Source organism: Carassius auratus, chromosome 16 (assembly GCF_003368295.1).
Source record: "Carassius auratus strain Wakin chromosome 16, ASM336829v1, whole genome shotgun sequence".
Taxonomy (NCBI): Eukaryota; Metazoa; Chordata; class Actinopteri; order Cypriniformes; family Cyprinidae; genus Carassius; species Carassius auratus.
In genome coordinates this window covers 6,426,489-6,445,851 of record NC_039258.1, presented here as the reverse complement: position 1 = coordinate 6,445,851, position 19,363 = coordinate 6,426,489, and the positions used below count along the sequence as shown (strand labels likewise).

At 34.5% G+C, this 19,363-nt stretch overlaps 2 protein-coding genes and 1 non-coding gene across 7 annotated transcripts; 2 read left to right on the top strand and 1 right to left on the bottom strand.

The window, feature by feature from the left end:
- The first annotated feature begins 440 nt into the window (after window positions 1-440).
- Window positions 441-522, top strand: trnas-aga (transfer RNA serine (anticodon AGA)). The gene has a single exon. It is a non-coding gene; the product is annotated as a tRNA-Ser (tRNA).
- On the top strand, window positions 499-4,200 carry cfap418 (cilia and flagella associated protein 418). 2 transcript variants are annotated; one of them, XM_026283670.1, is made up of 7 exons: window positions 499-850; window positions 1,135-1,228; window positions 1,361-1,419; window positions 1,536-1,601; window positions 1,801-1,896; window positions 3,482-3,613; window positions 4,075-4,200. In XM_026283670.1, the coding sequence occupies exons 1-7, from the start codon at window positions 711-713 to the stop codon at window positions 4,085-4,087; spliced, it is 600 nt and encodes a 199-aa protein (XP_026139455.1). In that variant the 5' UTR covers window positions 499-710; the 3' UTR covers window positions 4,088-4,200. The 2 variants fall into 2 exon arrangements, with proteins under 2 accessions (XP_026139455.1, XP_026139454.1); XM_026283669.1 differs by having other exon boundaries at window positions 501-850; window positions 3,482-4,197.
- Window positions 4,201-4,387: 187 nt separating this feature from the next.
- LOC113115933 (T-cell differentiation antigen CD6-like) lies at window positions 4,388-16,724 on the bottom strand. Of its 4 annotated transcripts, none has more exons than XM_026283665.1 (17): window positions 16,404-16,722; window positions 14,536-14,604; window positions 12,274-12,564; window positions 11,865-12,173; window positions 10,997-11,059; window positions 10,773-10,910; window positions 10,044-10,160; window positions 9,519-9,668; window positions 8,259-8,348; window positions 7,791-7,877; window positions 6,918-7,004; window positions 6,726-6,812; window positions 6,511-6,597; window positions 6,285-6,398; window positions 6,116-6,196; window positions 4,853-4,945; window positions 4,388-4,696 (listed from the first exon to the last, which is right to left on the bottom strand). In XM_026283665.1, the coding sequence occupies exons 1-17, from the start codon at window positions 16,453-16,455 to the stop codon at window positions 4,575-4,577; spliced, it is 2,037 nt and encodes a 678-aa protein (XP_026139450.1). In that variant the 5' UTR covers window positions 16,456-16,722; the 3' UTR covers window positions 4,388-4,574. The 4 variants fall into 4 exon arrangements, with proteins under 4 accessions (XP_026139450.1, XP_026139451.1, XP_026139452.1 ...); XM_026283666.1 differs by having other exon boundaries at window positions 8,259-8,345; XM_026283667.1 differs by lacking the exon at window positions 7,791-7,877 and having other exon boundaries at window positions 16,404-16,724.
- Window positions 16,725-19,363: the final 2,639 nt, after the last annotated feature.

Sequence of the window (19,363 nt, the reverse complement as noted above, 5' to 3'; positions counted from 1 at the left end):
TTTTTTGGAGATATGAAGGATGCAGTACTACTCTACTTAAGATTAACATGAGATTAGGTGAAACTGTGTATGTTATGTACCCTTTAAGGAACTGTGTAGTTTGGTTTTTTTATTTTATGTTTTGGAGCCCCCTGCAGTAAGGTTTGTAAAAAGTCCCAGTGGTAAATCTCGTTATTGTAATTATTGTGATTTTATTTTCATTTTATTGTTTGTTTTTTATTTTTATTTTAAATAAAATAATTTAAATAGAAAATAAGTACACATTTAAAACTATTTACGTCAGGTTAAACGTAAAACAATAAATTAGCAAACGAATATATAATTTTAAATGCACACAAGAAAGCACGTTGGAATATTTAGTAATGTCGTTTTAATACTGCAATAAGCCATCTCATAAAAATTATTGAAAAAATTGTATCTCTAAAAATACTATTTTGTCAGTTGTCGTGGCCGAGTGGTTAAGGCGATGGACTAGAAATCCATTGGGGTCTCCCCGCGCAGGTTCGAATCCTGCCGACAACGAATCTTTTCCGTTCTGGAAACCAACCAGCAAACCGGAAGTGTTAGACCAACTTCCAGAGCACAGAAACTAATGTTTAACAGATCGGTAATTTTAATTTAGTAGAATTTGACTAGTTATATTATGCATTGACAGGATAGCAACGAAATGATCCACGCGTTTCTATGATAACAAACTCCACCGGATAATCATGGCGGATGATCTGGATGATTTACTTGATGAAGTCGAATCAAAGTTTTGTTGCAGCACGTCTGCGTCTAAACAATCAACTTGTGCTTTAAAACAAAAGGACCAAAAATGTGCGAACCCCGAGGAAAAGAAACAGTCCAGGTATTTGGCTAGCGACATTAGCACCTGAGCTAACGTAGCTACAAACAAACTACTGCAGATAATTTAAAACTAACGTTAAACCCTTTACTTATACAGTCATTACCACACACTTTTTGACACAAATAATGAGTTACCAGTCTGAGTGAAAAGATAAAAGGTTTACCACGAGGCTAACAAAACAGCCTCACATGGCGATAATGTTTACATGATTTCCAAGACTTGGACAAAATCTGATTCTTCCGAGACAAAACTATAACGTTTCGACGTATTTTTACGGTTTCCAGAAAACAAGGATACAAAAAAGCTCGACATGATAATGATGATATTGATGCTATGCTGCAGGAAATACTGGATGATGATCAGCCCACCAGCACTCATGTAAGTCAAATAACTCCACAAAACCTTGCTATGATCAGTGAACAAAGTAAACATACTTTTTCAAGTTTAATATTGCAAGTTGTTGTTAGCAGAGCATCTCAAGCATTTGTAAAATCATTTATGTACTAACAGGAATCCAATGCAGCAAAGACTTCCAGAAGTGATGCATGTTCACAGACAATGTCCAAGAAGTAAGTTTTTAGTTTTCATAAACATGGAGCAATGGAGCCTTTCAAACATGAAGCAACTAGATTCAAGACTTAAGGCTTGTTGTTACTGATTAACATTCACCTTTTTCCTCGAACAGATGTTGTCCTGTGTTTCTTGGGGGAAGTTCTGTACCACACGGAATTGGAACCAGCGTTTCTCAAAGGTGAAAATTACATCAGAATCAGATCTTGCATGGACTTCAAGGCCTCATGCATATTTAAAGAATTTTCCAATGAGCTCAGTATTACCAACCACTATCACTATACATATTTCCCCCATTTAAATTGTATGATAGATTTACTTAGACATGTGCAAATGTATTCTAACTGTGGTCTGTAACAAAAATCATCTTGTTTTTGAAGGGCCTGCAACCGTTTAAGATGCACATCTTGCGATTTCAGTGTAATCATGTTTGAGGATCAGGAATGGGACTCTTCCTGTGACTATTTATTTTTCAGGTAAGGTATCAGGAGGGGGCAGCATTGATCCATGTGTCCCACTGTAGCAGATGCAACACTTTACTCATAGATTATCAATTCATTTATATTCTGCCACAGGTAGGCTTTTTTGCACAGCACCAGCATGTCGTTTAATGATATCTTTGTTGAAGTCATCATTTTGCCCTCTTCCAGAAAAGCTTTATTAAATCTGCACATGCTGATAAAGAAACACTTTTGGACTAGTGTTCAACAACGCAACACGCCACCCTTTTAGCTTGAACTATTTTTTCCTCCAGACTGCGTCATTTCCTTATTATCTTCAGTGCAGTGTCTTGCAGCGACTCACTCAACGTTTGCATCAAACAGACAGTGAATCATTCGAACCATGTCTTTTATGCTGTTATCTTCTGTATTTAGGCCATGATGCACTTCGCTGCGTGCTCCGACACGTTGAAGTCGTTAAGTTGAAGCGTCTTTGTGTTTTAATGATATTCAAGCTTGCATCTTTAATTAGGAGAGAATGTTTTTGGAATTTGTCAGTTAAGCTTTAGAAACTTGAACTTGAGGCTTCCCCTTTGAAACAGGTTCCGGTTCAAGATTGTAGCTGCGTATATTGCTTGTATTACTTGCTATAGTTTAAAGTACAAGATAGAATAGCATAGAATGAAACCATTAAACTTCTGAAATATGGATACTTTATGGTTCATAATCCATATCTGGAGTTTTAACAACTTAGAATAGACGTAGAAATTCCAAGGAGATTTGGTAAGCTTGAAAATTGTAACTCTGTAATGCTGTTTTGCACCATGTGATCTTTAGGTATTCAAATAATTGGTTCTTGCATTTAAGATTCAGATTATATAATAATAATAATAAAAATATAATAATAATAATGATAATAATAAAAAGCCTACACATGTAGATAAAGTTGTCTTTAAGATAGGCTTCCGATTTTTGTGTAAAATAGAAACTATTTTTTTATTATTTTTTTTTTTTTTTTATATTATTATTATTATTATCATTAGGATTTTTTTGTGAAACGGCACCACAGGACCATACAGCATTATTATGTGCATTGGGTTCCATTCTAATGGTTATTCTATTAAAATCCAGGCTTGTTTATGAAAAACAGCTTTCTATTTGATCCTTGAAACAGGGCAGAAATGTGCTTTTATTGCGGAAGAAATTCTAAATTAAATCTAAATCATAAAAAAAATATAAATTAGAAAACGGTCCTTAAAAAGCCTTCCATTTTTATAATTATTTTCATTTTTATTATTATATTTTATAGGATGCATTACAATATCTTATTATTATTATTATTATTATTACTACGGTAAAATTAGTCCATAATATCCAGATGACTTATGTTTGCTCGTTGACAACATCCTGCACCAGTTTGACATTTCTAAATACGCAAATTTGGGAGAAGCACTCACACACAAGATACGTTTTTGCAATTGGTTCTATAAATGGGTTGTAAATACTGAAAAAATAAGGTTTGCAGTTGGTGATAAAGTTCAGTCGATAAACTAAAGCGGTGAGTCAGCTGTGCAATTGATCGCTCCAGGTTGAATTGCTTCTCTTCTGTCCCCTGCTTTAGGAATAACATGCCGGACCATCACAAACTAAAAGCCAAACTGAGAAGGAAAAAGAATGGGCGAGCGTACGCCTGTCAGTGTAGCTGGCACTCAGCCGTGTCACTCTCTGACCTGAGGGAACAACAGCAGCTAAAGTGGGTTTGTGGCAAACACAAAGTATGAGCACGAGTCTGCAACAGTTCTCCTCTGAAATCTTATCTTTGTCCACCAGCGAGTGTTGCATGCTCTGCTCCTCACAAAAGAGAATGCTGGCCATTTTCAAAATTTGCTTCGTGCAGTTTGTGGGGCTGGATAACAAAAAGAAGTTGTTTATGTGTGATATAATTGTAAAACTCTTTAATGACGCTACATTCTCATTTAGAATGATGAAGCACTGTGGCTGGTTTATATTATGTAGACTCTTATTTTGAAAAAGGAAGGCTGATAACATATACAAATATTCTAAATACACATGCAAATTGTTAGATATTTTACACAGTTAGAAATGTAAAAAGAATGAGATTGGATGTTAATAATAAAATGGTTGTTTATAGATTGTTTATTCTAAAATAGAGAACGTCAATGTTTTTTTTTTTCTTTTTTTCTGTTCTTCCAGAATATTCCTTTAGAAACACTCAGGTATTGCAAGGGCACGACTGTGTTACATTCCATGGTTTACAGGAACGTGATGTTGTGAATCATCTGTCCTAAATAATAAAAGCACATAATGAAAGGGAAAGTCGTGACATTTGCCAAGTGTGGTTACCCATACTCTGAATTGGTGCTCTACCTTTAACCCATCCAAGTGCACACACTGTGAACACACACCCGGAGCAGTGGGCAGCTATAGATCCAGCGCCCGGGGAGCAACTAGGGGTTCACTGTCTTGCTCAAGGGCACTTCAGCCATGGGTATTGAGGGTGGAAGAGAGCGCTGTTCATTCACTCCCTCCACCTACAACTCCTGTCGGCACCGAGACTCAAACCTGCTTGTTACAAGTCCAACTCTCTAACCATTAGGCCACAGCTCCATTGTCCACAGAATAAATAGAATCAATAATAAAAATAATCATTTGTGTTTTTGCATGGGTTATCTCTTGCAGTTGTCATGCTGATTTCACCAGGTTCCAATTTCATCATAGTCGCTCTCTGAAGATTCAGCAGAATGGTCCTCCCTCTCATTTTTAGGTGGTACATTAACATATGATGCCTCTGATGCTGTGCTGCTGTTATCGGTTTCTAAAAGATAAAAAAAAAATTAATCAGTTTTGTGTTTTACTTGCAAACTAATACTGCTTGCACTAAGATTCAAGTTTGCTGTACAAAACATCTAGGTTTAAAGGAGTTTCAGAAAGGATTCTCTGAGTGAAGAAGGACTGCCACATGGTTAAGTACCTTGACTGAGGTTTCTAGGTACATGATGGTCCCCGTAACCATCAGTACTTTCTGTCATCTGTGACATCTCAGGAAGTGATGGGCTTTCCTCACCTTCCAAAAAAACAAAAAACACAAATTTTTGTTAAGTTTTTAGATAATTCCTTGAAACATAGTATTTGATTAAAAATACAATAACACTAATAATGTGTAATATTGCAATCATTTTTTATTTTTGTTTTAATAAATTTTAAGGTGACATGATCCTCGAGAAATTATTGCTAATTTGCTGCACTTTTGGAAAACAATGCATATTTTTTCAGCATTTATTTTGAACAAATATTTTGTACCATATTGTTTTACATTATTTATATATGTATATACATATATATGTATATAAACACACACACACATAGATATATACACATATAGATGGATAGCTTTTTGTTTCTTAAAATGAAATTTGAAAAAGTATCTAATTAAACCACTGATTTCATTATTACAAAAAAAGATTGTTGTTTTAAAGATAACATCTCATTATTATGAGGGAAAAAAATAATTAAAACAGCATAACCTCATTATTATTATTTTTTAATTAAATTCTTGCTGAACCCAAACTTGAGTGGTGCATTACTGTAATTTAAACCTAGAAATAATAATAATTTAAAACAAAGAAAACATTACAACAAAATGAAGAAAACAATATTAAAGATGCTGCACCATTACTGGGTTACTAATGAAACTTGTAATTTTTGCATTAAACTTCTCAAATTGTTCTGCTGGTGATATAGTTATAAAATATTTGCATTTAATTAGAAAAATTAATTTGTGGTCTTAAAAAACAAAATCACATTTATATATTGTACTATATACTGTACATACTACTTTTTTATACTATACTGTATATATACTGTAGATTTGCACTCTATTCATTAACATGCTTGTATTCTTAAAAAACACACACACCAGCTTCTTTTTTCTTTCTGTTGTATCTATTCCTTTTATTTATTATACAATTAACAAAAACAAAAAATGGCACTAACACTAGCTTGCTCTATTCTTTATTCTATCGGTCTTCTTTTTCTTAATTTATTATATAATTAAAAAACACTTGCTCTGTGTACTGCGTTAAGCTAACTGAGACCTGTTATAGCACTTGCATATCATTGCCCTTTTGTTGATTTTGATTGCATCTATTTTCCTCATTTGAAAGTCGCTTTGGATAAAAGCATCTGCTAAATGGCTAAATGTAAAGTATATATATACTGTACGTTTCATTCATACCATAATGGTCAAAGGCGTTTTCATCAATCTCTGTGTTCTGATAACACTCTTCTGATGAAGTACTGTCTGAATCATTCCCATCTGCCAAGCACAAAAACATTTTTTCACACATATCCCTATCAAAATACATGGTTGTCAATACTGTCACATTGTTAAATCAAATATGTACTTTGACTGTGGGATACAGGTGCATGAGAACCGCTGTAACCAGCAGTGCTTCCTGTCATCTGAGTGCTGTGTGGTGTCTGTAGTGACTTCTCAGGAAGTGATGGGCTTTCCTCATCTTTTAGAATAAACAGTACATGAACTTTTAACTGACAGAATGAATCCTCAGAATGCTAAGTGAAAAAAACCCTTCTTCAAGCCTCAATATTAAATGATTTATGTGAACCTACCGCACTGGAGACTGTTGTCCATGTCGATCTCTGTGTTTTGATAGCACTCACCAGAAGATGTACTGTCTGAATCATTCACATCCACCGCTAAAGTTAAAAGAGAATTCATAAATCCGAAATTGTATTTCCCTACTACAAGATACTGTTTAACCTTAAAGGTGGAAGAAGTTTTTACAGTCTGGGATTTCATCAGTAGGTTTACATCAGAGCTTTACCTTGACTGTCAAGGTTTGATAAGTGATGGTCACCGTAAGACAGGGGTACAAATGATGACTTTTTATGCAACAATGGTCTTTCCTCACCTTCATTAAGGGAAAAAATAGGAAATATCAGTGGACAAACATAAACATGTTCACTCTGAATTAAATTTATTAAATTATCCCAATGTATGATTTATTTTTACATACGCGACATGAAATTGTTGTCCGTGTCAATCTCTGTGATTTGATAGCACTCGCCAGAAGATGTACTGCTTGAATCATTCACATCCAACGCTGAAGACAAAAGATCATTCATAAATCTGAAATTTATTTCCCTACCACAAGATACTGTTTAACCTTAAAGGTGCAGGATATCTGCAGGATTTTAAAGCTCAAATATAATGCTTGATACCTGCACAAATCAAATTAATACCATATAAGCAGGGTAGGGCAATGTCTATGCAAACATATTAAACTGTAAAATGACCATAAAAGCATAAAAGATTATTAAATGATAAACTTCACATTTAAGCCTTTAAACCATTTTTAAGAAAATGGATGACAAAGTATCAACTTTTATATAAATTTAAACAACTGTCAATCATTAAGTTATTTATTTTTTCAACAATCCACCAGTTCACATTTACTCCTTTGCAGTGTGAAAAAAATAAAAGGTTGCTTTTCACATTAGTCTGAACAAAAACAGCAGACGTGCTTAATGAAAATGCAATTCTTTCTCTGCCAGCAGGTGGCACTTTCGGAATGGCAGAAATACAGTGTTTTTTCCCGGTAGCGGCAGCACACTTTAAAATGTGCAGCGATCATATTTATTCTAAGAAATCATAGTCTTTTTAAAGTTTATTCATTACATTGAGACATACCGCAATTCTTGTCTTTCTGTCCCCAAATTTAAGACGTCTTGAAATCATATTTAACAATTTTTTTATCAAATTGAAGGCCATAAAATATCTTAAATGCTACATCTAAATGTAAGACTTTTTAAGGAACTGCGGAAACCCAGAGGTGGAAAAAGTTTGTACAATCTGCGATTTCATCAAGAGTTTTACATCTAATCTTTACCTTGACTGTCGGGGTTTGATAAGTGATGGTCACCGTAAGAAAGGGGTACAAATGGTGACTTTTCATGCAATGATGGACTTTTCTCACCTTCATTGGGGGAAAGAAAAATCCAATATAAGTAGATACACCTAAACATGTTCTCTCTGGATTAATCAAATTAATCTGATGTATGATTTATTTCAGCATATGTGAGATGAAAATGTTGCTTGTTTCACTCTTATATACTCCTATGTACAGGGAAAAGAAAAATAGTTTTTCCTCATTAAAAGCTGAATGAATACTGTCACATGAAATCTGCATACGTTTCCTGTGGGTATCAGGAGCACCAAAGGACAGTGGTGTCAGTGAGGGGTTATCAACTTTATAGCAAAGATACAAAATATCATTGGATTTTTCTTTTGAATAAAACAATCAATAGGCAAGTGTAAACATTTCCCATTAATTTGAATATGATTTATTTGTGCATACCTGACTTTTGGAAGGTGTCCATGTTGATTTCCACATTGTGTACACTTCTTTCTCTCGAGCATGCGCTGTCTATGTCATTCACATCTCCTGCTAGACAGAATTCAAACATTTTAAATGTGGTTGCTCACAAGTCCCTGCTTATTATTCAATGCACAGCATTGACTTCTTAAACAAGAATACATGATATGTCCATAATGTTAAAACAGAGAAACTAGTGTATTATTGGTTGCACTTTATTTTACAGTACGTGTACTAACATGTACTTATAGTGTACTTACAGTATATTTATATAAGAAAGTTCTGGTAATACAAGTTAAGTACATGGGGTAGGGTTAGGTTTAGGGTTAGGTTCAGGGTTAGTAAATAGTTATTACATAGTTATTGTAATTACTATAATAGGTACATAGTATGTACATGAGGAATAGGACTGTAAAATAAAGTGCTACCGTATTATTTTAATCTGTACACTACTTGTCAAAAGTTTGAAGCCAATAAGATAATTCTTTATTCAGCAAGGATGTGTAAAATTAATCTAAAGTAAAAACTTTACATTGTTTCAAAAACAAAATTGTGCATAAAAAATAATAAAATGCATCAGTTTCCACAAAAATATTAAGCAGCACAATTGTATTTACTACTACTTATAAGAAATGTTTTCTGAGCATCAAATTAGCATATTAGAATGATTTGTGAAGACACTAAAGACTGAAATAATAATGCTAAAGATCATCTTTGCCAATACAGAAATAAATTACATGTTACAATATGTTTAATTCAAAAACAGGCTATTTAAAATTGCAAAGATTTCACAATATGTCTGTTTTACTGTATTTTGTATCAATGCTTTGGTGAGCATAACACACTAAATTCAAAAACAAAAATCTTATCAACCCCTAACATTTAGAATAGTAGTGTATCTTGACATTTTGCACCATTTAAAATAGCTTTCAACTTTAATAAGGGAGATGTCAAAAGCTGAATAATTGTGTTCAATGATTGCAGTGTAGTCTGAAAGCTCTCTATAATGTAGATGAGTTTCAATTTAATTTGAATTAAAGTATAAAAGGAAACTATTTTCCTCCATCAACACTCACTGACACTGTTTTATGTAAAAATGGCAATAAAAGCAATAATATAGGACTTTGTTTAAAACTATATTTCTCTGATGTGTGTAATTTTAAATGAGGAGTGATAATATCTATTTTAGCTGATGATTGTGGTCATCTGCAATAGATGTGTCGTCTGCTAAAACCAGCATACTTGATGGGTTTAGATGCAGTCTTTGTGGTCGACTGCTGTTGAGATGTTCATAGTTTGAATCATTGGAGCTGTCCGAGATGTGAGTGGCTCGGTTTGTTCTCTTGGTAAATCTGCGGCTACTGTTTGAGCTCGTTCCCGGGTCAAGATTTCCTGAAGAGTGAAAAAACATTGCAAAATTTTAAGTTTGACCATTACAGAAATGACAAAATAGATAGTTGTGAAGTCATCATTTTATCTATATTATAATTGAAGACCAATGGTAAAATTAAAATGTAATCACTTATTTCAATAAATTTTAAATATTGTAATTATAGTATTATTTCACATGATTAATATTCAGAAAAATAACAGATTGAATTCACATTCTGTGAAATTAAAAACTAACAAATATGGGTTAAAATTCCATATAACAGCAGACCGTACTCTGAAATATATTTAAGAATATTTATAATAAATACTATAAATAAAAAATCAGTGAGGACATAGAAAATGAAAATATAAAATAAAAACAATAGCAATACAAACCATACTGATCCCCCCGAGCAGTGAGGAAAGATTGTGTGTTGTAGACTCCTATCTGTGCAGTGTACTGGTTCCCCAGGCTTGTGTGAGAATTACTGTGTTGTGGGTTAATCACACATTCTGTTGGAGAAGAGGATCGAAACAAATGGCTTAAACTTCCCCATGCAGCCATAAACCATTGCCTTAATCTTTTTGTATTGTCCTATTAACTAAAATCAAAAGAATGCGCTAATAGTTCACAAAAGGTTTGTCGCTAATCATGTTCTATAAAAAAGAATTTCCTGTTATTTGAATACACTGAATGCTCACAGAAATTGGCCAAGAAGTCAGTAAATTCCTTTGAAGATCATAACAATACAGTAGCAGTAACATCAGTGGTGTATTTGTATGCATAGATGCTCTCAGAGTTAGACAATGCTAAAAAAAAAAAAAAAAATACAAGTCTGTTTGTTGTAGCTCAGCTCTATACTTGCTCGGTTCAATGTTATTTAGTTCTAAGAAGACGTGTGTGTTTTTTTTTTTTTTTTTTTTTTTCAGATGCCACTGTTTCATGCAGTCTAAAATGGTTTGAATATTTTTTGGTGCCACTTTATTTTCACAGTCAGTTATTTAATGTGCAGTGGATATTATTTAGTTCCTAACCCTACTGCAACACCCCGATGCCACTGTTTCCACTGCTTCAGAAGGTATGAGTGAGTAGTGCTTTTACATGTTAAACATGCTTATACTTGCCCTTTGCTCTTTTGAAATGCACATAGGCAGCAGCATTTAAAACAATAAACATAAGCAGAGCGATAGATAAGATGATGCAGCCGATCGCTGCTGCTGAAACTCCACTGCTGCTTTGTGCAGATACCATTGTAGTTGACACTAAAAGAAACAGAGAGGTTTATAGTAACAGAAATCATGCAGGTTGATGTTAATCATTTATTAAACTGAAGGAGCTGAAGCATCACCTGCCACCAGAGTTGTCAAGTTCAGCTCGGTTGTGTTGCCTATGAGTTCGATCTGAACACTTTCTATAGGAAAGACAATTAATCCATTTGGATACAAAGAAATACATTTCACAACAATACACTTGCAAATCTAAAGCTTATATATGCTTGTTTTGACATTTCAGGAATAATGTTATAAGCCTGCCCTACTTTTTTAGCTATTTTTTTAGACCAACTGACATGGAAATTCTTTCCCACCAACCTAAAAATTAATTCTGACCCACATTTCAGTGAAATTGTGGTTAAGGTTCCACCTCAAGAGGACATGTGCTAGGACCTCAGGTACACACAGGAAATTTGGTTGCTAAGTAATACATTTAGCACAAAAAGAGTTGGTGTCTACACCTCAGATGTCTGGTGTCTCAACACAAAGTTCATGCTGGCCATATTTATGTCCTGTTTTTACTGAACGATTCAACAGTGTTTGTTATTTCAAACAAAAATGGATTACTCTTAATTTTAAGGTGTCCTTGTAACAGTATATTTATAAGAAATGTTAATTAACCGCATTGCTAACATTACCATATTCGGTTGCACATTAGTGGTGCATCCAGGGGCTCATGCGCGATAGAAAAATAAACTGTTCATTTGCATACCAACATGACTGACAGCTCCTAATGCACAATCAACCTTTAGATCAACTAACTGTAATACTGTATAAGATTTCCATTCAAACATAAAGCATAAATCTAGGCTATGCGCTGGCGTTTTAACATCAAAATGCAAAACTAAAATTTTATTCACTGACGCTCCACTTTATATCTATATATTTTTCATTTGAAAACACTACTTTCCAGTAAAGTGCACAGAATCAGAATGTGTATAGTACCTGAACACACAACGCCAGCATCTTCCTTATGTCCACAATAGTTGATGAGAGTGGTGTTGACTGAGCTGCACTCCCATAAGCTTCTCTCAGAGCCATTGCATTTCATTTGGCTGATGTAGATGGTACCTGTTCCAGGCCCAAAAAACTCCAGGCTTATCGCATGTCCACATCTCAGCTGGGCACAAACTACATGTCCACTACTGATGTCAAAATCATCATCACACACTGTTCCCCAGTTCTCAGAATGCAGCAGCTGCACGCGACCAGCACAGTGATCACGTCCTCCAACCAACCGGACCTCATGGTGCTCTGGAACACAGTGGTCAGCCCGGACATAGCACAATTACAACAATGAAACAAAAGTAGAACACTTATCAAAAGGTCTCTGAGAAGACCTCAGATGACTCACCGCAAATAACTTCAGTTGCATTCACGCAGTCCCCTTTTGCAGCTGTAGTGCAGTTGTGCAGTTTTGAGTCTCTCAGGATGCAGTCTGCAAGACAAGTGCCATTGTGCACCGTTGCAGTAACGTTGTGCTTGAGAACCCGGCCACAACTTAAACGTTCACAGATTTGGAGAGCAAGTTCTTTCTTTTGCTCAGCATCCAAAAGGTTGAGAGTCACATCGAGTGTAGTGTTCTTGTAAAGAGCCCTAGGCACACCAGAGCAGCCTTCGGACAAACTCAGGGTGGAGAGCTCAACTAGCTCAGAAAGACAAAAAACAAGTCATTCAGTTATTTCATTCAAAGTTTCTTTCTTTCTCATGAATGTATTCACTTTGTTATCTTTACAGCATGCTGTGTTGAGTCAGAACATTTTCCAACATTGCATCCAGACACTGATCTTATGTGTATTCTATATGTATGTCTTATGTGATCTATATGTGTGAGTGTGTATTTCTAGTACATCAGACACTAGACTCTTATTTAGACCCAAACAGCAAAGTGTATATCTAAACCGTGGGGCATTGTTTTGTGTTGCAAAGCATTGTAGCACTACACTGCAACACAGCCACATCCCGTGAGTCACTTCCTGTGGAAATGTCATATTGTAGCATGGAGGACACTGGGGAAAGAACTTTTTTTATATTGAAAGTTTATGACATTGCCTCCGCAGTGTGGTTTGAGCTCGTGAAGTTCTCCTGATTTATGACTACAGGATGCAGATCAGTGGAACTGTGACTCATTCTAAAGGCCTTGCTTTGGGGGAACAGGGTCAGAGGTCACTGGTCTGATGTTCCATTGTGGTGGTGAAAAACACTACTATTCAAAAGTTTGGAGTCTGTTTTTTTTTTTTTTTTTTTTTTTTTTTTTTTAAATGTGTATTTTAATTAAGTGTATTTTAATTTATCAAAAGGGACAGTAAATTCTTTGAAATTGTTTCAAGAAATGTTCCAAATAAATACTGTTCCTTTGAACTTTCTATTAATCAAATAATCCTGAAAAGTTTCCACAAACTGTTTTCAACATTGACAATAGTAAGAAAGGTTTCTTAAGCACAAAATCAGCATGTTAGAATGATTTCTAAAAGATCGGGTGACAGTAGTAAATCACTTTTTATAACATATTAAAATACAAAACATTTAATGAAATTGTAATTTCACAATATTAATGTTTTGTACTCTGTGTTTTATGTTGAGCGTAAAATACCTCTTGTAAAAACATGAAAAGATTTTACAGACGCTGAAACATTTGAATGATAGTGTAGTTGATGAAGCATGGAAACACGATATATAACATAGCTTGAAACATAAAAAACAAAGACCTTTAGTTTTTTTTCCAACACGGTTGGTGGAAGAAGGTGCTTAATCTACCGAAAAGATCATATTAAATATAATATTATAATATTTTTTACTACCCTGTTAACAGTCTGGGAAGTTTATACAGATAAACCACGATTTGTCATATTAATATTATAATATATTTTTTTACTACCCTGTTAACAATTTGGGAAGAATCTGTGTAATTTCATTCTAACGCTAAATACTGAATAACCATCAAAGTGTAATAGACAAAATATGTGTAATAAAAATTTTCTACAAAAAAAAGGGGCGTGCTAGTTTGAAAGTAAATGTTTGTAAAATACATTTTTAATAAGATGAAAAAAATATCAGTTTGATCTTTTTTTGACTTGAATAACAGGGTTGATAAATGCGATGAATATACAATATTCATACAAATTTGGAAGATGGTGATCATTTAAGCATCTTCCTGTAACGCTGCAGAGAAGACTCAATATTTATTTTTTTATTTTTTTTAATATAAAATTATGTTTTTGGTAATTCAAATTAATCAGTAATTACATAAATTCAAAATGATGACATTGTGCTTAATTGTCGGATACGGTTGAGACTCTCCCAAATGATTGCAAGGACTTTTCCTGTGTGATTGCGTACAGCATTTACATGATCATTACAGCATTCGTTCACACAGTGATTAATAATTTTAAAATAAACTCTAGCGTGCAATCAATGGAGGCAGTTGACTCTGGGGTGGTAGATTGCTCTATCAGTTCTGTGCAATCTTGCGGTGGTCTTTTCTCTGTTCAGTTTGATGATAGGAGTTACTACCTCAAACAAGTTCTCGTGCATATTCTTCAACATCTTGATTAACTGCTTGATTTTGCAGTCCTCTTTTAAATAAGCATGAGTAGCAGTAATCATTCAAACTCACTCTGTTTGTCTTTATGATCCGCATGCTTTTTCACACTCTTGGAAGGTCGCTCATCTGTAAGATTTAGCCCTGAAGATTAAAAAAAAACAAAAAAACATCATGAACTGTCATTTAAGTCTAAAGCGTAAAAGTAGAACAAAGCACTTAAACAGTCTTCCAATTTTGTATTTTTTTAAAGACAGTACCAATGAGACTGTTGAACAAGAACATTTACAACATGGAATAGGTTTGAGTGGCTTCTAGTGTAAAGAGAACGTATAAATCATATATCAAAGTTGTAGTTATTTATAACTATAGGACTATTTCTTGAAAACCTGCTGTGTTAACGCAAACTACTGTAGATAAAAGGGTTGCTGATCTTGTATTTTAACACAGCGTGGTCCTCTAAATGAGTTTTTCTCCATCTGCCTCACTCCGAGCCAACACTCGGCTTGGCCATTAAAGCATACTCTAAAAAAGGCACAGTATAAAATTCATTCAGGAAAATGATGATTGCATTTTTTAATAACCATTACATTCTCACTCTCTTTAGACATCCTCAGAGAATCTAAAAATATTAATTTTTATTACAAAAATGGTATGATGTCTATGTGTACTTAGTACATTAAAAAAAATTATATATATATATATATATATATATATATATATATATATATATATATATATATATATATATATATATATGTATATATGTGTGTGTATGTATGTATGTATGTATGTATGTATATTTACATATTTTATATATTTATAATTACAGAATGAAATACATGTATAATACCGCTTTGAGCCAAATACATTTAACTTAAAAAAAAATTAAAAATTGCTTACATAAAATTCAGCGTAACCTCACAACGTTCTAATAATTCATGCAATTTCTGAGAGTTAAACATAAAATGCAAGTTACTAGTTTTATAATTAATATTCTCTATAACAATACATTTGTTGTATTACAAAATGAGATCATTAATTAAGATCAAAACAAAACAAAAACATTTTCAAGGATTGTCTTTTTACGATTATTTGCAATATGTAATCTTCCTCAGATTAACAGTTATTTTATTCAGACCAGGCATATGTACGGTCTTATTCATCAAAATACAATTTGTAGCACACTCTATGTCTCTCAAGTTCCATGCATTCTTTATAGCAGAACATTTCACTATTATTGAAACACTTTTCTACAAATGCAGAGTCCACATACCACAAATACCACATTATCATGTTAATAAGATCCGTAGCTTTTTTTTTTTTCCTTCAATCTAAATGAACTCGGTGTAGTCTAAAAATGGACCCGTCAGCGATAAGGTGTTTTTCTTTATTTTTAGCCATCATATGCATTTGTCTTACAAATGAAGTCATCTTTCTTCATTCAATCTCCTGTGAAGATCAGCTTATTATTTGCGGAGTGTTTCATAGTGCACTGAAGTGCATAAACGAATCTCCGGTTGCACTTTGTTCTAACAGCACTTTACTTAAGCGACGTAATGAGCCGAGGCAAAACTTTCTTTTGTCACTTTTTTAAAAAGCCTTCAGATAGCATTGTGCTGCATTAGTTAAACTGAGCTTTGTTCAACCACAAAGCGTGTCTTACACCAAGTCTTTTGTTGAAAGTGCACATTTGATTTTCCATTTATGATAGTGATTGTCTCTCAAGAGCTAGTAAGATTGTGCAATACCCTTTGAGAATTCTGCAGCATCGAGTATCATCAAATTAATAGAGAAACCACTAGGTCCTTTATTAAATATTAAAATGTTTTGTTATTTTTTTTATTTTGCCAGAATATTGAATATTAATAGCAGTTGAACTCAAGCTCTCTAGATGAAAGACCCAGTCTGCCTACACAAACCATACACCAAAACTATTTTACCTTGAGACAAGGACAAAGTCTGGAGAACAACACACAGCAGCAGAAGAAGCATCTCTCAGTCAGTCAGCCAAAGCTTTCTGTTCATCCCTGACAGAGAAAAGCCTGACCCTGCACGTTCAGGTTTTGGTTTCTGTGCAGTTGCTGCATGTGGTTTCCACTACGGGGCGAATCTGAGCACATTTGCACTCCCTACACAAACGTGCATCCTATTTTGCTACCGCTACAGGTCAACTTTCACTTCATATTTCACTTTATTTTGGACTGTTAGTGGCTAATGGAGTTGTTTCGATTCTGGCAATAGTTTTGAAGTCATTTTAATTTCTCTCCAGTTCATTACAGACTTTTATTGAGATTCTATGAGTAGTTACACAAAACGCTCAAGCTAGGCAGAATCGATTAAGAATTCATCATGAAGCCCAATTCTTCATTGGCCTGGCATGCAATTAATGAATTGAAGGGACAATGAAAACATCTTTCTGTAGATAAATTGTCTGTTATTATCTTCTAGCCTTAATTATAAGTTTAAGACGTCAAAGAAAATTTCCACCCTCACTGCAGTGCCCAGAATTTCAGTTAGATTACCTTAGAAACTGGTGGGTATGACCCCAACTTTTTTTCTCTCTCTCTCTGATATGGGAGCAGGGGGAAGCCAAATGCAAATAATAAAATCCATCTAGCAAAATAAACAAGCTTTTACAGTGGAAGAGAAAAGGCTTCCCATATCTTTTGTTGTCAACATCAAAGGCCATGTGTCCAATCAAATGGACACATTTGACAGAAATCTGGGACACGCCAGGCAATTTATGCAGAGATGCAACATGGAGAAGTTGCATAACATACCTTCATCTTTAAATCCAAGAATAAGACAGTGCAAGGTGAAAGGAAAATATGACCGAGACTACATTAAGTATGGGTTCATTTGCACTGAAAATAACCATGTTTGAGCCAACATGGGAGCAGGGGGGAAAAAGCCAAATGCAAATAATAAAATCCATCTAGCAATATGTTCTGGTAAATTATTGGCTGCCAGGAGCAATTGTTGAATTGTTCAATTAATTCCCCATTTATTTAGCATATTGTCGGTCCTATGCTTGACAACAGTATTGTGTCGAGTCTTCACTTTTCCAACTTCCAACCTTTCCAATGTAAAACCAGTTTAGAACCACTGTTATGAATATATATATATATATCTCTGAAAAACTGTAGCAAATGCTTTATATTGACTGTCGAAATGTCAATGTAAAATAACTTGAGCTTTCTTTCATGTGGACTTTAAGTGTGGTGATCTTACCATATTTTTGGGGATTACTCAAACTGAGACTCGGTCAGTTGTTGCAGATATAATGCAGTTTCTACCCACAGAATCAGCTAGTGGTTAAAAACCGGAGCCGGTTAGCCACACATAGCCGCACGAAGGGTGAAGATTATACCTTAAACTTAACAAGGGCGACTTAAAGTCATGAAAATACATTTAATTGAAAGAGGAACCAGAGCCAGCCAGTGAGCATGTGTAGGAGAAAAATGTAAAAACCTCGTTCACCTGTTCTTTAGTTCTCTTTAGCTAGCAGCATTTCTGTGCACAGCCACAAGGGGAAGCTCTAGTTTTATCTTGAAATACAGCTGAGATGTGAAAATAGGAGTAGTATTCACCAACCATTATTTATCTTCTTTAAATGTGTGTGTATATTTCAACATCTGTTTCATGTTGGCATGTGATTTCAGGTAGACTGCTGTGGCTGCATTGTCAGCCAGAGGAAAGATGTTTTGATGGCCAAAACACTTCTAAGTATAAAAAGATTCACATCTCCACAGCACAAATGCACTGAGGTCTCTCTCTCATCTCTCCTAATAGAAGACACCACAGGTTATGGCTTTCCCACCATTATGGCCCTCTCAGGTAGTTTTCATGCTAACAGCACACATGCCTAACAGCTGTTCAGGGACAACACTAAAGTCACTATCCTCTCGGTCTTAGTGCAAATAATCTGTTTTTCTCCTGTCAGTTTCTGGATGTGATTTTGGATGAAAATGTAATTTTTCAGAATACTATTGGTGACTTCAAGGTTCAAAAGAACTGCATTTAATTGTAATTTAAATGTTGTATAGCATTATAAATGGCTTTACTGTCACTTGTGATCAACTGCATTCTTACTGAAAAAATTTAATTTTGGTGGATAAGATTATTTTACAAAGTGGCATGCTATCCACTTTGTATAATACAACCAATAACGGATTTGTTGTTTTAATAATTAATACTAACGCCCTCCAATGCCATTTTACTTCAGTTGGTTGCTAACAATTTTCATCCACAAGGTGGCATCATTGAGTTTTTCTAAATGACATTTTCATGACGTGTTCCCGGGGACGGGGATGTTACCACGGACAACGGTCAAATATCGAGTTTACTAACCAATCAGAATTAATTATTCGGTGTATAATTAAAGTGTTTCCTTAATAAAATCACATCTTTAATAATTCAGTAAAAACGTCTTGCTGTGAAGATGAAAATATTAGTCCTACAGGCATGGTTTAGCTTACCAGATTTGATGGGTCCCTTATGGAACTCATTGTCCTGGTGACATCTTCAGTAAATCCACTCACTGGAGGTCATGCCACGTTATTTTCCATTGTTTATTTTAGCAGAGACATCAGGGGACAAGGAGACCTGGCCGTTCACAGTACAGCTACCAAACAACTAATTATTTTCAGGGTGTGAAACAATTATTGTCACACTGACTGAGCTGAAATTGCAGGTTATTTTCATCAACAAATTAAGGATCACAGGTTAACGGCTGACTGGAAAATTATCTGACTGACTCATGAATCTCTTGTATAAATGGTCTCTAAAGCATAGGGCAAAAATGTCCCTCTGTAACTGATGGAACAACCATGTTCATATGCTCCACATCACACCAAGAAACAGCTCTGTTATTATCAAAAGTGAATCTGGTTTAAATAAA

Coding starts and splice junctions, on each gene's coding strand:
- cfap418 (XM_026283669.1), top strand. CDS start 711: ATGGCGGATGATCTGGATGATTTACTTGATGAAGTCGAATCAAAGTTT. Junction 1,602..1,800: donor GGAACCAGCGTTTCTCAAAG/GTGAAAATTACA, acceptor TTGTTTTTGAAG/GGCCTGCAACCGTTTAAGAT. Junction 1,897..3,481: donor TGTGACTATTTATTTTTCAG/GTAAGGTATCAG, acceptor CCCCTGCTTTAG/GAATAACATGCCGGACCATC.
- LOC113115933 (XM_026283665.1), bottom strand. CDS start 16,455: ATGCTTCTTCTGCTGCTGTGTGTTGTTCTCCAGACTTTGTCCTTGTCT. Junction 7,005..7,790: donor ATCAAACCCCGACAGTCAAG/GTAAAGATTAGA, acceptor TTTTGTCTTCAG/CGTTGGATGTGAATGATTCA. Junction 6,813..6,917: donor GGACAACAATTTCATGTCGC/GTATGTAAAAAT, acceptor CCCTTAATGAAG/GTGAGGAAAGACCATTGTTG.